Source organism: Clytia hemisphaerica, unplaced genomic scaffold (genome assembly GCF_902728285.1).
Source record: "Clytia hemisphaerica strain Z4C2 unplaced genomic scaffold, Clytia hemisphaerica genome assembly, whole genome shotgun sequence".
Lineage (NCBI taxonomy): Eukaryota > Metazoa > Cnidaria > Hydrozoa > Leptothecata > Clytiidae > Clytia > Clytia hemisphaerica.
This window is the reverse complement of record NW_027104594.1, coordinates 789,971-809,343: the sequence shown is the minus strand read 5'-3', so window position 1 is coordinate 809,343 and position 19,373 is coordinate 789,971. Positions and strand designations below refer to the sequence as shown.

Genomic DNA, 19,373 nt, shown 5'->3' with positions numbered 1-19,373 from the left:
GTTACGTGACCCCTCCTCTGCAATGACCATATTCAGTTTAGTTTTTTTTCACTCTAGTAACCACTAACTGGTCAACATCTAGGCTGTGCGCATCCCCAGAATTGATTTTGATATAGGGGATGCGTATCGTGTATGAAATTCCCGTCCGAGAGTTATCCCAAATTTTGGGCAACCATGCATGGATTTACATAATTTCGTCACATCCAATCAAAGAAAAAAAAATCATTGTGTTGTTGCTTTCATAATTATAAATTTTCATTCAATGACCAAAGAAAAAAAGAAGTCGTTGTATTGCTATGATGCACGTATGAAATACACCCTGTAATATGAATCTTTTTCTAATTCTCAACTGTTTTCAGCTGCATTTACTTTATTCACAATTTACTGTAATTGTTTTCATTTCAGTTGAAAATAAAAAGTACGAGAAAAAATATCAATAACAGTTTATGATGGGAGAAGAACGTGGAGATATAGAGACGTGCATACGTGAGCACTTGTAGACGGAAGCATGGAAAGCATTGCTGTTTGGAAATCATTAGAAGAGAATCCAAATTCCCGTAGTTGATAGATATTTCAACGAAGAAAGTTTTTCGGAAATATGGCAAATACATGGTGAAGGAATATGGAAATCGCGATAAACATCTGAGTCCGATGAAACGCACTCCAGCAATAAGAAAGCAAAGTAAAAGTTTTTTTTCTTCCTCAAAATGATATTTTTTGAATAGCTCACCAGAATGCTTGAAAAAAGTCTTGGAAATTTACATTAGGGAAAATAAGGCACAGTCAAATATTGGATGAGAATCGTTAAGGAAAATGAAAATCCTTAACCTTTAGACACCGCTGTTTTTAAAAACAGCGCGCGCTGCTGCCGCTGTTTTTTTCATGAAAATGGAGGTTTCGCGGAAAATGTCATAAAATCTGAACCGCTAAAGCTTAAGTAAAAAGTAAACCCATTTTGAAAAGCTAAGGATCTATTTTTTCAGATAATACCAAAAAGAGGTCTCATCACCCTTTTAAACCTGACTACACAGCCTCAAATCAAAACAGTAAAAATTCCATGTTTACGATTTTTTCACTTTTTTTCTTTTTTTTGACAAATTGAATGAAAAAAGTGGGTACAAGGTAAAGATTGGTCCCAGAAAAATTATTTTGTTTTAGTTTATGTTATAAGCCACTATTGTGTGAAATTTCAGGGCTGAAGAAGCTCATTTCATCTCAGAATCTAAGTTTCGGTGAAGCACACTTTTCAACCAAAATCGACACTCTGGCCACAACAGGTAAATTAAGTGGTCCCGTTGCTCTAAAATTGGCCCTGCACTTACCCTAAGCCTGTAAAATTACTACAATAATCATAACAGACTCTCTATCATGTAAATTCAAGCAATAAAACACCAGAATAGTGGAAAAACTGAGGCAAAACAGCCCTGCAGTTTAAAAAAAAAAAAAAAAAAAAAAAAAAAAAAAAAAGGGAAAAAAACCAAACATCAAAAAAAAGCATATGTATATGTGGAAATAAGATAGGCATGTTATGTCAGGAATACCCCCTAAAACCCCTTCAAACCACATAGAAACTGCCAATAAAGGTTCTCTATCTCATATAATGATATTCATATGCTGAAACCAAGAAAAAACCAGACATAAACATGACTTTTCAGTCCAAAAATCCATCAAACACCCTCTGTCCACCACTAAAACGATGTTTTGTTGACATTTGAAAAATACACCGACATTGAGTTCCGATATCTCGAGATGTATAAAAGCAGGACCCGTAAAATTTTGAATGAATGAACCTTCACCCCTATCCTGTCTGCTAAATTTTACAGAATAGAAAAATTCAAACTGGTCTTTATTTTATTAAACTTTGAAAGGACCCCAGTATCAAAACGTACGTGGTACGTCTCTCGGCCTGTATATATGACGTACGTGGTACGTCTCTCGGCTGCTAAAGGTTAACATTGTACAGGCTTGTTCTTGCTTGTTTACTTACCAAACATGCAACATTTCATGGCAACATAGAATGCAAACACTTGTGTTACATGAAAAGATTGAATTACACTATTTTATTACAATAACTTCTTGAAACTGTACATAAGAACAATGAATCAACAATTCGCAAAAAAGAACTTAAGGGAATAAACATGATGGTTTCCTGATTTTTCGATTTTATGCTCAAATTGCTGATCTAAATGATACCGTATTATAGGATAATTCTTGAGAAGAGAACGTGTGTTTTTAGGGCGAAAGGTTCTACAGTGTTATTATGCTAACCAAAAAAAGAACTATCTTACCAAAGTAGTTTCATTTTTCTAAGGAATGCTGTGTCATTAAATGTCAAGGCCATTGATTTGTCTATATCTGTTTTTGATAGATTTTTTGTTCAAGAGGTATTTTGAAAGTGATAGTATCGAGATATGAGCTTACTGTAGCAAGCTATAGTTTTGGAGAGGGAAGAGAAACGGAAATTTCTTTTTAATCTGATCCTGTAATAATTTGTGAAAAGCTCGATCTTGGTCGCTTAAAGTTAGATTTTTAAAAAATATGGCAGCTTGTAAACCAGAAGACTATGGTTTTGATGTGACGTTCATTTGGGAAGACGAAAAATCTGAAATATCTCAAACAACAGAAGAAAATTCTGTACAGAACGCCAAAGAAATCAACAGAGACGATATCACTTGTGCAATATGTCTTTTGGTTTTGCGAGAACCAGTGCAAGCCGTGAAATGCGGGCATCGATTTTGTGAAAAATGTATTGGGGAATTTCATCTTCAGAAGTAAGTGTGAACAGTAGCCAGTTCACGTCGAAATTTTCTATATTTTTGTTAGTCGTCATTTTCTTGTGTTCTATGAATTTTTTCGTTAAGCAAAGAATCTACTGCACTCAAATTAATTGCATTGGAGAATCTTTTATGTTAATCATTTTATTCTAGTCCGGGGAAATGCCCCAAAGATTGGCAAGAGATTCAAGTTTTTCCAGATGTGGGAAAAAAAAGAGAAATACTCAGTTTGAAAATTCGATGTCCGAATTTTGTTGATGGATGTACGTGGCAAAATGAGCTCAGAGAGAAAGAGGTTTGTAGGCATTTTTTCATTTGATATCATCTGTACGCAGAATAAAGAAGTTTTCAAAAGTGGGGGGATAGTACTTTGAATCTTTCTTTCCAAATTCTAATTTTGGGATCTGGCACTGTGTTAAAATCATAAGACCCTCCACTTTACGCAAACTTTTACTAAATTGGATACTTTAAGTCAGGCTCTCATTAGGGCCAATTTATGTAGTGAAACCATATCGCCTTGGAGGGGGGAAGAATCTACTTGATGATATTCATAATAATTTTGATTTATAATAAATTTTAAAAAGGGGAAGAGCCTAGAGGTAGAGGAGGTTGATCTATAATTGAGGTAGTAAACCCCTTTCAATTTCATTTTGCAATAGATTTAATAACAATCCTTTATCATCGTTTTAGGTTCACCTGAAAACTTGCGGTTTTGTGACCGTTCCTTGTGAATTAGATTGTGGAGAATTCGTGCTCCGTAAAAACGTAAGAACGATTTGTTATCATTTGTAAGATATCAGAGAGGCCTGGAAAACACGAGTTAAAAGACCTTAAAAAACCTTAAAGTTATGACGTCGTAACTCGGGTTTTCTTAACTCGGGATTTTTAGGCCTTGAATACAAACCATTAAAACTTTCGGGATAACTTTTTGTGAGGCCCTGAAAACTAGAGTTAGAAAAACCCGAGTTCGGCAAACCCTAGTTACCTATTTGTGACGTCTTAACTTGAGAGGTATGACGTCATTTTAGAAGATTTATAAAAATTCGATTTTTTTGTGGTTACCTTAATCGTTCGAGTTAATTAATTCGTTTGATTATGATGAAGCTTAATTTTTCTAATTAGCAAACTCTTATTTTTAAGGCGCCCCTTAATTTTTCGTATTTTTGTTTATGAAAGTTTTATTAAATTTATGAAACTAAAAAAAATTTTAGTTATGAAATTTATTTTTTGGAATCTTTTAACTTGGTTTTTTTGGTGTATGATTTTTTTTCTTCGAGTTATTGACTCCGATTTTTAAGATGCCCGAAAGACCCGAGGTTGAAAAACTCGAAATATCTTACTAAGAGGGAATTTTAGTACAAATCTGTAAAGGTGACCCCTTACGCAAATCGAACATTTGCTTCAATAACGACAACAGTGGAAATAACTTACTCTTGTCTCCCGAATAGACAGAGGAGGGGTCCGAATAAGCAGGGGGTAGGAAAATTTTCTAAATTCTAATAAGAGAATAAGAGGGGGTTAATTTGAATTTTGTTTAACTGATATCAATTTCAAAAACAAAAAAGAAACTTTAACAAATGAACACGTAAATAAGAACCAACTTACTAACAAAAAGGAAAATTTTATTAAGTTTAAGGTCTATCTACACTGTAATAAAATATTGAATTATTCGAATTTAAATTAGCGGGGGGGGGGGGGGTCTCAATAAGAGCGTGGGGATGGATTTTTTTTCTTTTAACAATTAGCGGGGGGGGGGAGACGTCTATTCGTGATACAAGATTAGTATTTCAAGGGATTTTTTGGATTAAATCCCATCTTATAACATCTTATAATTCTACAATTGCAGACATAATTATATGGTTGATTACATTTAGCTTAGATTTGTAAAGGACGATTGTAATCGCCCTGATGTAAACAAAAATTTCTATTGGTTGAAAGAAAAGTATCGTACGATATTTTGATTGGTTAACAAAATATTGTACGAAATTTTTAAGCCAATCAAAATAAGAGTGTCAGTCGAATGTTTTTTTATAGTTTCGAATATTTTTATAAGTTTCGAAAAGAATAGCGATTGAGTGTTCTTCAATTCTATTTTTGACCATATAATTAACGCGGAATAACATGGTATTCTCGGGTGACTTTGGATTAATAACCCTCGTTTCATTGAAAACACTTCAAAATAGCCCTCACTACGTTTGGGCTATTTTGAAATGTTTTCAATGAACCTCGGGGTTATTAATCCCAAATCACCCTCTAAACCATGTTATTACTAGTACTAATATTTTAGTTTATGGATTCTTCTTTAGATAACAAATCACGTGGATACCGTATGTCCAATGATCTCCTCTTGTGAATACAAAGACTCAGGATGTTACTTTAAGGTACATTTTTCTTATGTTGAAGCTGCTTTTTTAAATTTCCAAAGGAATGAAATGAAAATTTCCGAATAATTCGAGAGACGAACTAAGCTGGACGGCTAAAAAGGACTCTGCAAGGAGTCTTTCGTGGATAAAGTGCTAGCTTTATTTTGTCTTATTTTTCAAAGTAGCTGTATCGCAGCACTATCCGGATTTTTGTCATTTTGGCGCGTTTGAGTGTTCAGGGAACATTTGGATTGTTTTAAGTAAGTACGGTAAAGTATGGAGGTAAAAAAACTGTTATATTATTTAAAAAGCTAAGAGTCTCTAAACTGTTTGGTTTCAGGGCACCAAATTACAACTGGACAATCATATGGCACAATCGGCCAACATGCATTTGTCTCTTGAAATGAAAAGTGAGATTTTCAAAATGAAAAAAGAATTCGATCAAAGGTTAACAGCGAAAGGTCTTGAAGCTCAACAAATGAAAAATGAATTTGCTGAACAGTTGAAAATGAGGGATAACGAAATCGGAAAAGTCCGGTTGGATCTTGATCGAGACTTGAAAGCAAAAGACAAAATGAATCAAGCATTAGCGGAGCGGTTAAAAATTGCAGAAGAGAAATTGAAAGGGGTCGAAGAAATGGAAATCAAAGTTCAGATGAACCAAACCGCCATCAAGTCGTTGGAGAAAAAATTGCTGACAAAGTTGAAGACAACCGATAAATCTCTTTTTGATTTGAAAGAAGAATTTATGCTGACTAAGCAGGAAGTTGAAAAAGTCAAAGAACGGAATCAAAAAGACGATCTTATTAAAGCATCGGGTAGAGCTGTAAAAGAGGAATTAAATTTGGCTATCTGCGCACCATCACTATGTAACTATACATGGACCATCGAAAATTTCAAAGGGAAATTTGACACTGCTTGGAAATTGACACGCTATGATTCACCAATGTTTTTTACTAAGCATGGTTATAAAGGATTTATTTTCTCCAGCTTTCGCGAGACCAATCGAGACAACAAAAACACTTATGTGTCAGTTTTCTTTAAGAATGAGGAGGGACCTCATGACGATACTTTAGAATGGCCAATGCCTTGGAAATCGTTGACTTTCACTCTAATCTTAAATGGAGTTGAAATTGCTCAAACTGTGAGAAGAAGTACAGATGAAGGAGGTAGATGGAAAGATTCATTTAAAAGACCACTTGCGTATACATCTTTCTATGTGGGAAACCCGTCAGCATTTGAACATGGATTATTCAAGGACATAACTATGAATGATAGTGTTGCAATAAGATTTGTAATGAATTGATCTTATACTCAGTAAATGGTGTAAACTACATTTGAAAAGGACTATCCATTTCGAAGAAATTGTATTTATGGGTGGAGCCTTGGATTAGTCGATCGAATTTTTATCGTATTTAATCAACTTTTCAATTTAGACCAGAATGATCGATGGTAATTACTTGACTTTGTACTAGTTATCGCATGACTTCGAGTGCAATACGAGAAATATTTTACGAGTTCCGAGATTTTTCCGTAATATTTTTCCGAGCCTTTAGGCGAGGAAAAATATCGGTAAAATCTCGGAACGAGTAAAATATCGAGTATTGCACGAGAAGTCATGTGATAACTAATTTATTGTCGACTCAAAAAAATTGTCCTCTTTTTGTTTTTAAACTTACTTCCGCCTTCTTCTGCTTCTGTGTACTTTCGAATGTTTTTATTCGAAAATCTAATTCGAACGTTAGATTCGAACAAAATAACATTCGATAACTTCCCGCTAAAAATATTCACACAAAACAAATAGAGAAACATTTTTCGATCATTTTCGATCCAGAAGTTTTGTTTTGAAGAGTTGCAGATTTTTTAGAGATGTATTTGAAAGTTTCTAGATTGATAATTCAAAATGCAGATGATGTACAGTATGGTTTCGATAGAGAAGAAACCCTCCATCAATGAATTAATCAGGGCCCGGTTGTTCAAAAGTGGATTAGCGGCCGATTAGCTTAAGTCCGGATTAAATAGCGATTAGCGCCGATTAACGAAAATTTGTCTGTTGTTCAAATAATATCACGATTAAAAAAGAGATTAACTTAGACTTAAACACCCCAAAACTTAATCCTGCTCGGGAGGTGGATTAAGGAAAGATTAAGCTTAAAACAAAGTGAGAAATGGCCGCGATGAACATGATTTTATATGGAAATTTGCAAAGAAGACGTCCAAGAACATACAGACTGAAAGATTTTATGCATAACAACACTTTTTCAGATGAGGACATTCGGATGCGCTTTCGCTTTTCACGACAAGGCATTGTGTTTTTAACCAATCTTCTCAGACAAGATCTTCTAAAAGTAATTTCCAGTAAAATTTACGAGATAGATGCTTCTTTGTGGATAAATCAACTGTTTCAAGGATTGTTCCCCAATTTTGTCAAGCTCTCAATCGCAAGAAAAACCAATTCATTGTATTCCCTACCACTGCCCAACAAAAGACAGAGATCAAGCAAGGTTTTTATAGAATGGCTGGCTTTCCAAGCACAATTGCTTGTATCGATTGCACACATGTAAGAATTTCTTGCCCCCATGAAGATGAAAAAGACTTTGTAAACAGAAAAAATTATCATTCTATAAATGTTCAAGTTATCGTTTCCTCGATGTTGATGTAAGATGGCCGGGGTCCACACATGATAGTTTTATTTTTCGTGTTTCTGCAGTCAAAAATCACTTGGATAATAACAACAACTCGATAGACGATGGCTTGGTTATTGGAGACTCTGGATATGCTTTATCACGCTACCTTTTGACCCCCTATGATAACCCTGTAACACCACGAGAAAGACGATTCAACCGATGCCAAAAGAGAGCTAGAAGTTCAGTCGAAAGAAGCTTTGGTTTGTTAAAAACACGATTTCCTGCGTTACGATTTGGTTTGAGAGTCGACCCTATAAAAGCATGTCAAATAATTGGTACATGCTTTATCCTTCATAACATTGCTATTATGTTAAATGAAGACCCATTTGACGATGAAGAAGACCCAGACGACTTTGAGGCAGAACCTTATGATGGAGACGATCAAAATCGTGGTGCAATACGCGATCATATTGCAAATACATTCTTTTAAAAAACATGTTCAAATACACAAGATCTTTATCAAAAATATTATCAATTTACATTTTACAAACGACACAACACACCACCGACCACACACAGTCATTCAAACTTTCTAATATTTGTTTACAAATCTCTGAATTTTCGAATGTTTCGTTCGTTCGATCTTGTTAAACCTGTTTAGGGAATTGAATTTTGTTGATGGATGTACGTGGCAAAATGAGCTCAGAGAGAAAGAGGTTTGTAGGCGTTATTTCATTTGATCATCTGTACGCAGAAAGAAGAAGTTTTCAAAGGTGGGGATACAGTAAAACCTCTAATTAACGGACACTCTAAAAGGCGGACACCTCTGATTAGCGGACAATTTCATTTTCCCCGGCCGTTTCCTAGTCAATTCCTCATAAAAAAGTTTCTAAAAGGCGGACACTCAATTAGCGGACCCTCTGATTAGCGGACAAATTTTTTCGCATGAAATGGCCAAAACCCCTATTTTAGCTCTCCAATTAGCGGACATTGAATATCAAACGGGTCACAGACGTCCAAAATCAAAAAAAGATTTTTTAGATATTTTTATTTCAAGTACTTATTAGTCTTATTATTCAAATTATTTCTACAAATTTCCAGTTTTCCCTTGACCCATTCAACGAATTGTATTTTCAATTTTGGTGTTATATTTCTAGATTTTCTTTTATTTGTTAAAAACTAAATTGTTGCGTTTTAATAACCTTTCTCTTGTTCTTCTATGGCCTAGTGTCTGCAGATAAGTACTTTAGACCCCAATTTTGTATTTTCGACACCCTGGGATGGCCTAATTTCAAACTTGGAGCTCCGAGATCAAAAGTTTCTAAAAGGCGGACACTTCTAATTAGCGGACACTATCCCCTTTCCCCGATGGTGTCCGCTAATTAGAGGTTCCACTGTAGTAATTTAATCTTTCTTTCCAAATTCCAATTTTGTGATCTGGCGCTGTGTTAAAATCCTAAAGACCCTCCACTTTACGCAAAATTTTACTAAATTGGATACTTTAAGTCAGGCTCTCATTAGGGCCAATTTATGTAGTTAAACCAACATATACAGGGTGTCCCTAATTAAAGTATCGAGTTTGAACATGCGATTGAGTAGAAAAGTTTGTGTGTGTTATCGCTAAAATATAAGAACGTTCTCCATCACACAGGCTTATTACAAAAGGTAGTTACAACCATTGAGTTTCAAGCCCGAAGGGCTAGAGGTCAATCTCTAACCTTTCTCAGGCAAGAAAAATTGAAGCTTTAAAATATGCGCCGTATTTTTGATGACGGATTGAATCTAGCACTTCCTTTGTTTTCGAGTGATATATTTTTCAAAATGAAGCGGTAAATTTTGGTTTCAATCTGTCATTTGTGTAAAAACCAGGCGGGTCGCTCAAGGCCGCGCAACTTTGGTAGGATTTGTTGGCTTCAAATCCTACCAAGGAGATTGACCTCTAGCCCTTCGGGCTTGAAACTCAATGGTTACAACATATAAATTAATCGTAATGACAAAGAAAAAAGAGGGAGAGCTTAAAATACAATTTTGTGAACACGCACATAAAACTTTCTACTCAATCGCATGTTCAAACTCGATACTTTAATTAGGGACACCCTGTAAACGACTGGACATCCATCTCTTTTGTCTTTTTGTAGAAAAGGCCGTTAGCTTCGTTGCCGCCTCGTTAAAAGCATAAAATGAAACAATAGATTTTGATGATATACCGCTTGGGAATACCTTGCTAACAACGTCAAAACTTCGACAAAAGTCTCTGTTGTTCTACTCTTCTCAAGTCGTTTATCTATATCATAACGAAGATAACAGAGGCAAAATCATCGTCAGCTTGTCAAAACTCCGACTAATATTTCTAAATTTTGACTTAAAAGTGTCTAATAATTTCAGAGAGTGTCACATTCTAATTTCTATTTTCTTATGAAACAGGCTCTCAACTTTGGCAAGCTATTTTTTTCAAGTCATAAAATAAATTATTTGAGTGACAAAAGGGATACAAAAGTATACACGCAGTTGAAATTCTGCATTTTAGAGTTGAAAATGTTAATAAAATATATTGCAAACTTGTGAAAAAATTCGAAAATAATTTTTTTGTACATTAGGAGTAACGTTCAAGCTCTATCAATCCTTTTACCTAAATAATTCAAGGAAATAAAATTATGACGGAATATTGTCGGATTTTTCATACCAATTTTGAAATACAGACGGCAACGAGGCTCGCTTCAAAGAGACAATAAAAGATAGACGTCCAGTTTTTTATATGTTCATGATGATATTTATAATGGTTTTGATTTATAATAAAATTTTAAAAAGGGGAAGAGCAACCCCCTTCCGTACCTAAGCTTTAGGCCAATTTTCTTATTTAGGGAGTCAATTTCATTTTGCAATGAATAATAACAATCCTTTATCATTGTTTTAGGTTCACTTGAAAACTTGCGGTTTTGTGACCGTTTCTTGTGAATTAGATTGTGGAGAATTCGTCCTCCGTAAAAACGTAAGAACGATTTGTTATCATTTGTAAGATATCAGAGAGGCCTGGAAAACACGAGTTAAAAGACCTCAAAAAGGCTATGACGTCATAACCCGGGTTTTCTTAACTCGGGTGTTTCAGACCTCGATATGTGAATACAAACCATGAAAACACTCGGGATAACTTTTTGTGAGGCCCTGAAAACCGGAGTTCGGCAAACCCTAGTTACCTATTTGTGACGTCATAACTTGAGAGAAATGACGTCATTTTAGAAGATAACTTGATTTATGATAATAACTCGATTTGTTTGTGGTTACCTTGATCGTTCGAGTTAGTTAACTCGGTTGTTATGAAAATATGAGTTATGAAAATTTGTTTTCTGGAATCTTTTAACCCAGTCTTTTTGGTGTATGTTTTTGAAAACAGTCGAACGTGCACAACGCACTCTCCTTCTACAATTGTAGACATATTATTTTAGCTTATGGATTCTTCTTTAGATAACAAATCACGTGGATACCGTATGTCCAATGGTCTCCTCTTGTGAATACAAAGACTCAGGATGCTACTTTAAGGTAAATTTTTCTTATGTTGAAGCTGCTTTTTTCAATTTGCAAAGGAATATGAAATGAAAATTTCTAAGCTGGCTAACTGAGTCTTTCGTGAATAATGTGCTACAGTATCTTTATTTTGTCTTATTTTTCAAAGTAGCTGTACGGCAGCACTATCCAGTTTTTTGTCATCTAAGTAAGTACAGTAAAGTATATAGGTAATAAGCCAGATACATTGTTTGAAAAGCTAACACAGTTTCTAAATTGTTGGGTTTCAGGGCACCAAATTACAACTGGACAATCATATGGCGCAATCGGCCAACATGCATTTGTCTTTTGAAATGAAAAGTGGGATTTTCAAAATGAAAAAAGAATTCGATCAAAAGTTAACAGCGAAAGATTTTGAAGCTCAACAAATGGAAAATGAATTCACTGAACAGTTGAAAATGAGGGATAACGAAATCGGAAAAGTCCGGGTAAAACTTGATGGAGACTTGAAAGTAAAAGACAAAATGATTCAAGCATTAGCGGAGAGATTAAAAATTGCAGAAGAGAAATTGAAAGGGGTCGACGAAATGGAAATTAAAGTTCAGATGAACCAAACCGCCATCAAGTCCTTGGAGAAAAAATTGTTGACGAAGTTGAAAACAACCGATGAATCTCTTTTTGATTTGAAAGAAGAATTTATGCTGACTAAGCAGGAAGTTGAAAAAGTCAAAGAACGGCATCAAAAAGACGACCTTTTTAAAGCACCAGCTAGAGGTTTCGCTGTAAAAGAGGAATTAAATTCGACTATCTGCCCACCATCACTTTGTAACTATACATGGACCATCGAAAAATTCAAAGAGAATTTTGACGCTCCTAAATGGTCTTTTTATAATTCGCCAATGTTTTTTACTAAGCATGGTTATAAAGGATGTATTTCCTCCAGGTTTCCCCTGACCATTCAAGACAACAAAAACACTTATGTGTCAGTTTTCTTTAGGAATGAGGTGAGTCCTCATGACGAAACTCTAGAATGGCCAATGCCTTGGAAATCGTTGACTTTCACTTTAATATTTAATGGAGTTGAAATTGCTCAAACTGTGATAAGAAGTACAGATGAAGGAGGTAGATGGAAAGATTCATTTAAAAGACCACTTAGGGATATATCTTCAAGTGTGGGCAATCAGTCAGCATTTGAACATGTCTTATTGAACATAACTACGAATGATAGTGTTGCAATAAGATTTGTAATGAATTGATCTTATACTCGGTAAATAGTGTAAACTACATTTGAAACAGACTATCCATTTCGAAGAAATGGTATTTATGGGTGGAGCCTTGCATTAGTCGATCGAATTATTTATCGTCTTTAATCAACTTTTCAATTTAAGACCTCCATTTAAACCTAAATGATCGATGGTAATTACAGTAATTACTTGACCTTACTCTTAGATTGACTTCGCCTTTGGATATTTTGGACGCATCGCGTTTTCGTCGTCTTTTTAGAGTAAGTGAAGAGTTTATAAAGATTACAAATACTCTTTGGTTCCAAAAAATTTTCGAAAATTAACAATCAGGGGTGGTTATTTGGAACCTAAGACCATGTTCAGAAACGAAACGGTTCCGAAACAAGTGTGAACGTAAAAATTCGAAACGTCAAAAAAGAAGACGTTACAAAGCAAAACAGATCGAAACGGTTTCGCTCCACTATTTTTCATCGGAACGGAACTGCTCTGTTTTCTCTCTCCGAAACGTTCCGAAACTAATATGAATACTCTCGATCCGTAACGAAAATCACATCGGAGCGAAACGGAACTGTAACGTCTGAACATGGTCTAAGAGTACACCTTTTACATCTGTGAAGCAAAGAATATCACCCACCTTGAAAGACCTTCCCCGGAGGTCCTATGAATTAACCGATGTTTGTCCGTTCGTCTGCTGTTACCAGCTTTTCTCTTGGGATTTGCTCATCAGTTTTATCTAAGTTTTTGCACAATGATACAAAATTGCAATGCCCGGAAAAAAAATTTTTGTCCGTAAAAATCGGATTTTCTCACTATTGTACTGACTTTGTAACAACTTTTTTTTGGTAAAATTATATAAAATCATTATTTTACAAAATATATCAAAGCTACCTATTTTACTTGATATCGATTTGTTTTGTATTAAATTGTAGTTCTTCTATTTTTCATCCAAATCTTCGCTCCGTATAACATACACAGTCATGAATTTTCACGACTACAGCATTTTCTACACCAGATCAAAGTTCTCCAAAGCAAATTGTTTCGACTTCTAAAAATTCTGTGGGAAAGATGTGTTCTCAATTGGAAAGTCGAATACACGTTTTTTTTTTTTAAGAAACTAGTTTTACCAAGCAGCCTCAATGTTTCTTAAAAGATTGGCCTTTTGAGCCTTAAATGTTTCTTAGATGTTTCTAAACTTTTTGAAATAATCAGCCTATTTTTCATGCAAAGATTGGAAGGTTCTAAAAAACGGAGTTAAAAATGTTATTTTCTCATTCTCAGCCTCAGCATGTTTCTTAGATGTTTCTTAGTTTTTAGGCATTCTGAGCCTCATGTTTCTTAAAAGTGTGTTTCTTAAAAAAAAAAACGTGTAAGCAAGCTAGCTGTAACATAACATGAGCTGTCAATTATTTTCTTAGCTGCTTTTCTTTAAAGGGAGAATGTTCTCCTTAAAGCTATACTTTGACACAACATACGTATGTATACAATCTCGCTAAAATGGAAATTTTTAATACAAATTTCCAAAAATGATTGACATTGAATTATTAAAATTTTTATACTAGGGAAACATAAACTAACAGACTGTCTTTGTGCAAAATTTCAAGTTGTACTTTTTTGAAATTTCGACAAAAGTCAGCTTTTTGGAAATAACTACTTTTTCAAACTTAATGTATGATAGCTCAAAATTCAAGTTAGAGCATTCTCTATACAATAAAAAAAGAATGAACAAAAAAAAATTTAAATCTTGAAGCTTACAATATCTCGACAAAGTTGTATACTTTTTTTTGGTGCACCCGGTATTTCAATGTGATGATTGAGATATGAAAGGATTTCTAATGACATACCTCAATTAGAATCTTAAAAAGTCTTTTCCTGTTTCAGAAAGTTTTTATAATTAACACTATATCCCCTCACTTGAAATAAAAAGCTTTATTTAGTTTTGGTTGTTTCGAAGTATTGCTTTAGGAAGAACCATCTCCCTTTAAAGATGGTAGACAGGTAATCATTGTTGGTTAAGCCAGCAAACCAACGTGTCTCTTTGTGTGCTTTTTTTATAATCGCTTGTTTACAAGTTGTCTTCAGTTAGAATCTCCACACGCTCGTTACCTTCAGGTACTATAACAGAGGAAGACATTTCCAATATAAATTATGACCGGAAAGGAAGTGTACTACGGAATTAGAAATTAATTTGTTTGGGTTCAAATCAGGGTCGGGCTCAGTTTAGATAAATCCCCAGACGAGGGGGTACTAGGGCTGCGAGCTGACGGGGGTGGGGGGGTGCCGCACGACTTTCGACCCTTGGACCCTTGCCGGGACTAAAAAAGAGAAAACAAAGGAAAATTTTGTGAATTATTGGGACAAATTTGACCAATTTTAACCAAATTTCTATTTTTCCGGGGGGTAAAAAGTTGAAGTTTTCCAATTTACCGACCCTTAGTAGGACTAAAATTTGATTTTCTGATTCTTCCGACCCTTAGCGGGACTTTGGAAATCCACAAAAGGTACCCTTAAGGATGACACATACGGTACCCTCAATTTGCCTAAGTACCCCCCCCCTCCCCGGGGGATAAATCGTTATGGCAGGTATTGCTATTGATATGGATGTGACATCAAATGCATGTTTTAGCTCTACAAGAACAACACGAGGTTTCGAAGCCTTCAATATTTAAGAACATTCATGAAACATTGCAAGGTTATTCAGGTATTCAGTAACATCTTGGCTCTCTATAGATCATCTATTAATTGTAAGTTTCCTTTTTCTTTCCAGAGTGGTTGGGAACTATCATACTCACCGCAATATCGACATGTGTATGGACAAAATTTCTTCATTGTTTCTTTATTGGCTTCATCACCACAGAAGTTTGGGAAGAATGGGCACAAGCGACCATCTCGGCAACCTGTCGTATGCAAACAAACAAGAAGGTGAATGAAAACATTTTTCTTTGCATACATATACTCGGGTGAAACAAGGCATGTCCCAAATATATTTTGCGTGACGCGCACCGCTTCCAATTATTCCTTAACGTTCATATATAGCTCAAAAGAATCATATCAACGAGCGAATTTCGAAAAGTGCTGGGTCAAAAATTTACATTAAGCCAATCTCAAGATATCGGTCAAAAATTAATTTTGACGTTATAAAATACATCGAAAAAACACGTCATAAGTAAGATTCAAATGACGTCATTATTGAAAAACAGTGATAACTTCAATTTTATTAATGCAATCAACACCAAATTTTGACTGGAGTTGTAAAATAATGATTCTGAAATATTTGTTCAAAAATTTTCAGAAAATTTGAATGTCGTCATTTGTTGTTGGGAAAAATTAAAATACGTCAAAAAATGCTGACGTCATCATGAATTTTCAATTTTTTTTTTCATGAAATATTTTAGAATCGTTAATTTACATCTGCAGTCAAAATTTTGATTTGATTGTAGTAAGCAAATCGGAATTATCGCCTTTTTTCAATAATGACGTCATTTAAATTGTCTTTTTGACGTGTTTTTTCGATGTATTTTATAACGTCAAAATCAGTTTTTGGCCGATATCTTGAGATTGGCTTGATGTAAATTTTTGACCCAGCACTTTTCGAAATCCTCTCGTTGATACGATTCTTTTGAGCTATATATGAAAGTTAATGAATAATGGGAAGCGGTGTGCGTCACGCAAAATATATTTGGGACATGCCTTGTTTCACCCGAGTATTCTTGCAACTCATCAGGCTTGACGCAAGAGTTTATGTGGCACTTAGATGCAGAAATTTTCATTCCGACACGCTAAAGCTCTGAAGGTCGGGAAAATTTACAACATCTGGAAGGTTTACTTTACGGAATTTTTAAAGACCGCGTCAATGATTTTGCAGAGGGAGGCACAGATTAGAAAGCCCGAAGGGCTAGATTTTGTGCTTTGGATGAAAAGTGTGCCGTGGTTAGGTAGGAAATTCTACCTAGGTAACGTGACATTATAATAGAATTTCAGTGCTTGACCAATCAGAAGCTTAGAGGATTTCCAGAAACAATAGAAACAATATTTCTTGCGATATTAACTTTTTTTGCCTGCGATAGCTTAAAGCACGACATCTAGCCATTCGGGCTTTATAAATCTGTGTGGGAGGCCTGACAACCCAGCCCTCGTTTTCGGGGATTGGCGGGTCCAACCGAAAGATTTTTATTTTTATGCGCAAGGGTAGTTGAACCCGACTGGGGATGCGGCAAATCAAAGGTTGACAATCATTCCTCTCTGATGGGAAATTGCCCCGCTCCTTTACGGCTTTAGCCTAGGGCGGCCGCCAATCCGCCATCTGAATATCAGATAACGCAAGAGTTTGGTATAATTTGCTTTTCTAAAAAGTTTTTATTTTTGTGCCAATGATGCTTTCACAAAAAGAACAAGAAGCATTATGGGAAATTAATGGGATCGAAACGGATTTTGCTGACTTACCATTAAAACAGCCTTTATTTCGAGGACCTAAAGCTTGTATTTTATTACCAGGACAACATCCGAACTTGGATTCCATGCAAGCAGCTGGCAATGCTTTCACGTCTAATGAATAGAAAAAAGACAAAAGACATATATAGTAAGTTTCAAAAATTTGATGATTCGGCAAATTTTTTATGCTTGAAATCTCGTTTTTGTTTGGACGATATCAGAAAAATTGGGCTATTCCAGAAAATATTTGTACTCCTGTTGAGGAGAACCCCATGGACTTATTTTTCAATTTTTTAGCAGCCCCATGATTCTTTTCTCATTTTTGGACCACCATTGATTTTCTACCTCGTTTTGTTGACTAGCCTGGATTTAAAATCTCATTTTATTGACCATCGTAAATTTTTACACGAAAAAGTGAAAAACCTGAGCCCCTAGAATTTTTACTTTCCATACTACCCTGTACGTCACACCTCCTCAACATAGGGGTACGGACTATTTCCCGAATAAAGCAAATAGTAAGGCTTACCACACATGTCGCACGTTGCTCTACAGAACCGTTTCATTAAATTGGTGTGTTTGGTACATGCCCCGTGTTCTTTCCATTGTTTACACAATCCCAACTCACTCTCTTTCTTGTTGTCATAACAACGGACGGCTGAAATAAACAGAATGAAAAGTGCTTTCACCAATTATTTCATTATTTTCAATTATTTTTACGCTTAGCAGTAGCTCTCATTTCGAACTCATACCACTATGTTGGCTTTCATTTCAAATTGTGGAACACAAAAGGCGTAAAAAAAGCTTTCTTCTTTCGTTAATTCTAATCGTAAATTCTACATCTTTTAGCTTGTAACTTATTGGTTATTATAACTATAAGTCTCTTTGTGACCTCATTCCGCTTTTTTTTGGCCTTCTATTTCGAATCACTGGACCAAAAATGGTGTAAAGACTTTCTTCTTTTGTTGATTATAATCTTAAACTCGCTTCGTAACTCGTTGCTTAGTGATTTAGTGATACCTCTCTTTGCAACCGATGTTTTGACTATACTTTCAGGAGATCATCCCTTGATTATTATCTATGTTCAATGTAAACAGTGCTTTAAATGCGTTTTAAATACTTATTTGGCTTACACTTTTGTAATCCTTTTGATGAAATTTCACATCATAGAAAAAGCATCAAGAAACATCAAATTCCATTCTTTCTTTCGAAGTTAAAACCAATATATCATTTGTAAAGTTAAACGAGGAATTCTAACCCGAAAGAAAAAAGAAGATAGTGACTACCCAAACTAACTAACGATGAATAATATGAGGCAAATTCTAACTTAAAGTTGTTTGGCTTGGCTCAACTGATAAAGATTTAATCAATTTTTCTCACACAAAGGGCAGGCTAGGGCGCGTCAAAGGCTAAAGCGTGACAATTTAATTTAATTTCTAACCTCCGGTTTTGCAAGCACCGAAATGGTCTACCATTATGTAATCGCCTCTCTTGCATTCATCTTGTTTTAATTTACACAAATTAGGGTAAGTGCGACCACTCTTCGTACAAACTGGTCCAGTTTTCTCTGATTTATCACAGTTGTGGTTGCACTTGCAAATAGGTTGATTATTAATAATGACGCAACGTTGACCGAAAGGACATTTATAGTTGTAGCAAGGCGAATCTTCGTTTTTCTCCACTGGTATCCATTGACAACTAATTTCCAAAGCCAGTAATATAAATGTCAATATCTTATACATATTTTTTGATTCTTTTATATCTGAAATGCTGAGAAGAAATTTTTATGATAATAACACTCGGACTCAGTACTCCTATATACCAGGTTTCTCTGGGACAAGCTGGAGTTTTTACAAGCTCTTATTTGATTTGGTTGGTCGTTAAGATGTAATAAAAGAATCTTATTACTTTTTCTAAAGAACGCATCATCTCTATCACTTTAAATGACCAATTAGTGAAGTATCTTGTAAAAACTCCAGCTCATCCCGTTTCTCTGTGAACCAAGTTCAGCAAGAAACTCTCTTAAACGACGCTCTATTACACATATTCCTTGAAAATCCAATGCCCCTTGAAAATCCAATGCCCCTTGAAAATCTAATACCCCTTGAAAATCGACTTAGAGTGCGTCAATTGTAGTTGGTATTAACTTTTCTTGACAGTGAACAGTGAAGCGATGGCTACTCGAGAATATACAAAAATGTAAACAATATAGAAAATGCCTGTGTTTAAAAGAGAAAATTTAAAGTGTTTCTCTGTGGTTCTCACTTAATGTTTTTTTCCACTTGAAAAAAAGTCAATGAAGGTCAATGATTCTAAAGGTGAAATTTATTAGCCAAGCTCTCGTTTCTACACACGGGTAATAATTGCTTAAAGCAAATAAGTCTACATTTGTGTTATGCAGGATTAAATTTTGCACGCTTGTCCCAAAGGGTTGGATAA

The 19,373-nt window shown here is 35.0% G+C and overlaps 3 protein-coding genes across 4 annotated transcripts; 2 read left to right on the top strand and 1 right to left on the bottom strand.

Moving 5' to 3' along the window:
- The first annotated feature begins 2,383 nt into the window (after positions 1-2,383).
- Positions 2,384-6,931, top strand: LOC136824000 (TNF receptor-associated factor 3-like). Of its 2 annotated transcripts, XM_067080158.1 has the most exons (5): positions 2,384-2,771; positions 2,928-3,069; positions 3,465-3,539; positions 5,081-5,155; positions 5,478-6,931. In XM_067080158.1, the coding sequence occupies exons 1-5, from the start codon at positions 2,539-2,541 to the stop codon at positions 6,441-6,443; spliced, it is 1,491 nt and encodes a 496-aa protein (XP_066936259.1). In that variant the 5' UTR covers positions 2,384-2,538; the 3' UTR covers positions 6,444-6,931. The 2 variants fall into 2 exon arrangements, with proteins under 2 accessions (XP_066936259.1, XP_066936260.1); XM_067080159.1 differs by lacking the exon at positions 5,081-5,155.
- Positions 6,932-7,652: 721 nt separating this feature from the next.
- On the top strand, positions 7,653-12,835 carry LOC136823888 (TNF receptor-associated factor 3-like). Its single transcript, XM_067080045.1, has 4 exons — positions 7,653-7,697; positions 10,679-10,753; positions 11,227-11,301; positions 11,556-12,835. The coding sequence occupies exons 1-4, from the start codon at positions 7,653-7,655 to the stop codon at positions 12,519-12,521; spliced, it is 1,161 nt and encodes a 386-aa protein (XP_066936146.1). The 3' UTR covers positions 12,522-12,835.
- Positions 12,836-14,264: 1,429 nt separating this feature from the next.
- LOC136824002 (follistatin-related protein 1-like) lies at positions 14,265-18,700 on the bottom strand. The gene is made up of 5 exons (XM_067080161.1): positions 18,376-18,700; positions 17,464-17,592; positions 16,950-17,051; positions 15,299-15,403; positions 14,265-14,621 (listed from the first exon to the last, which is right to left on the bottom strand). Exons 1-5 carry the CDS (start codon positions 18,674-18,676, stop codon positions 14,572-14,574), a joined length of 687 nt encoding a protein of 228 aa, XP_066936262.1. The 5' UTR covers positions 18,677-18,700; the 3' UTR covers positions 14,265-14,571.
- Positions 18,701-19,373: the final 673 nt, after the last annotated feature.

Coding starts and splice junctions, on each gene's coding strand:
- LOC136824000 (XM_067080158.1), top strand. CDS start 2,539: ATGGCAGCTTGTAAACCAGAAGACTATGGTTTTGATGTGACGTTCATT. Junction 3,070..3,464: donor ATGAGCTCAGAGAGAAAGAG/GTTTGTAGGCAT, acceptor TCATCGTTTTAG/GTTCACCTGAAAACTTGCGG. Junction 3,540..5,080: donor AATTCGTGCTCCGTAAAAAC/GTAAGAACGATT, acceptor ATTCTTCTTTAG/ATAACAAATCACGTGGATAC.
- LOC136823888 (XM_067080045.1), top strand. CDS start 7,653: ATGGCTGGCTTTCCAAGCACAATTGCTTGTATCGATTGCACACAT. Junction 7,698..10,678: donor CTTGTATCGATTGCACACAT/GTAAGAATTTCT, acceptor TCATTGTTTTAG/GTTCACTTGAAAACTTGCGG. Junction 10,754..11,226: donor AATTCGTCCTCCGTAAAAAC/GTAAGAACGATT, acceptor ATTCTTCTTTAG/ATAACAAATCACGTGGATAC.
- LOC136824002 (XM_067080161.1), bottom strand. CDS start 18,676: ATGTATAAGATATTGACATTTATATTACTGGCTTTGGAAATTAGTTGT. Junction 17,593..18,375: donor CGGTGCTTGCAAAACCGGAG/GTTAGAAATTAA, acceptor TGTTTATTTCAG/CCGTCCGTTGTTATGACAAC. Junction 17,052..17,463: donor AGCAACGTGCGACATGTGTG/GTAAGCCTTACT, acceptor TCTATTCATTAG/ACGTGAAAGCATTGCCAGCT.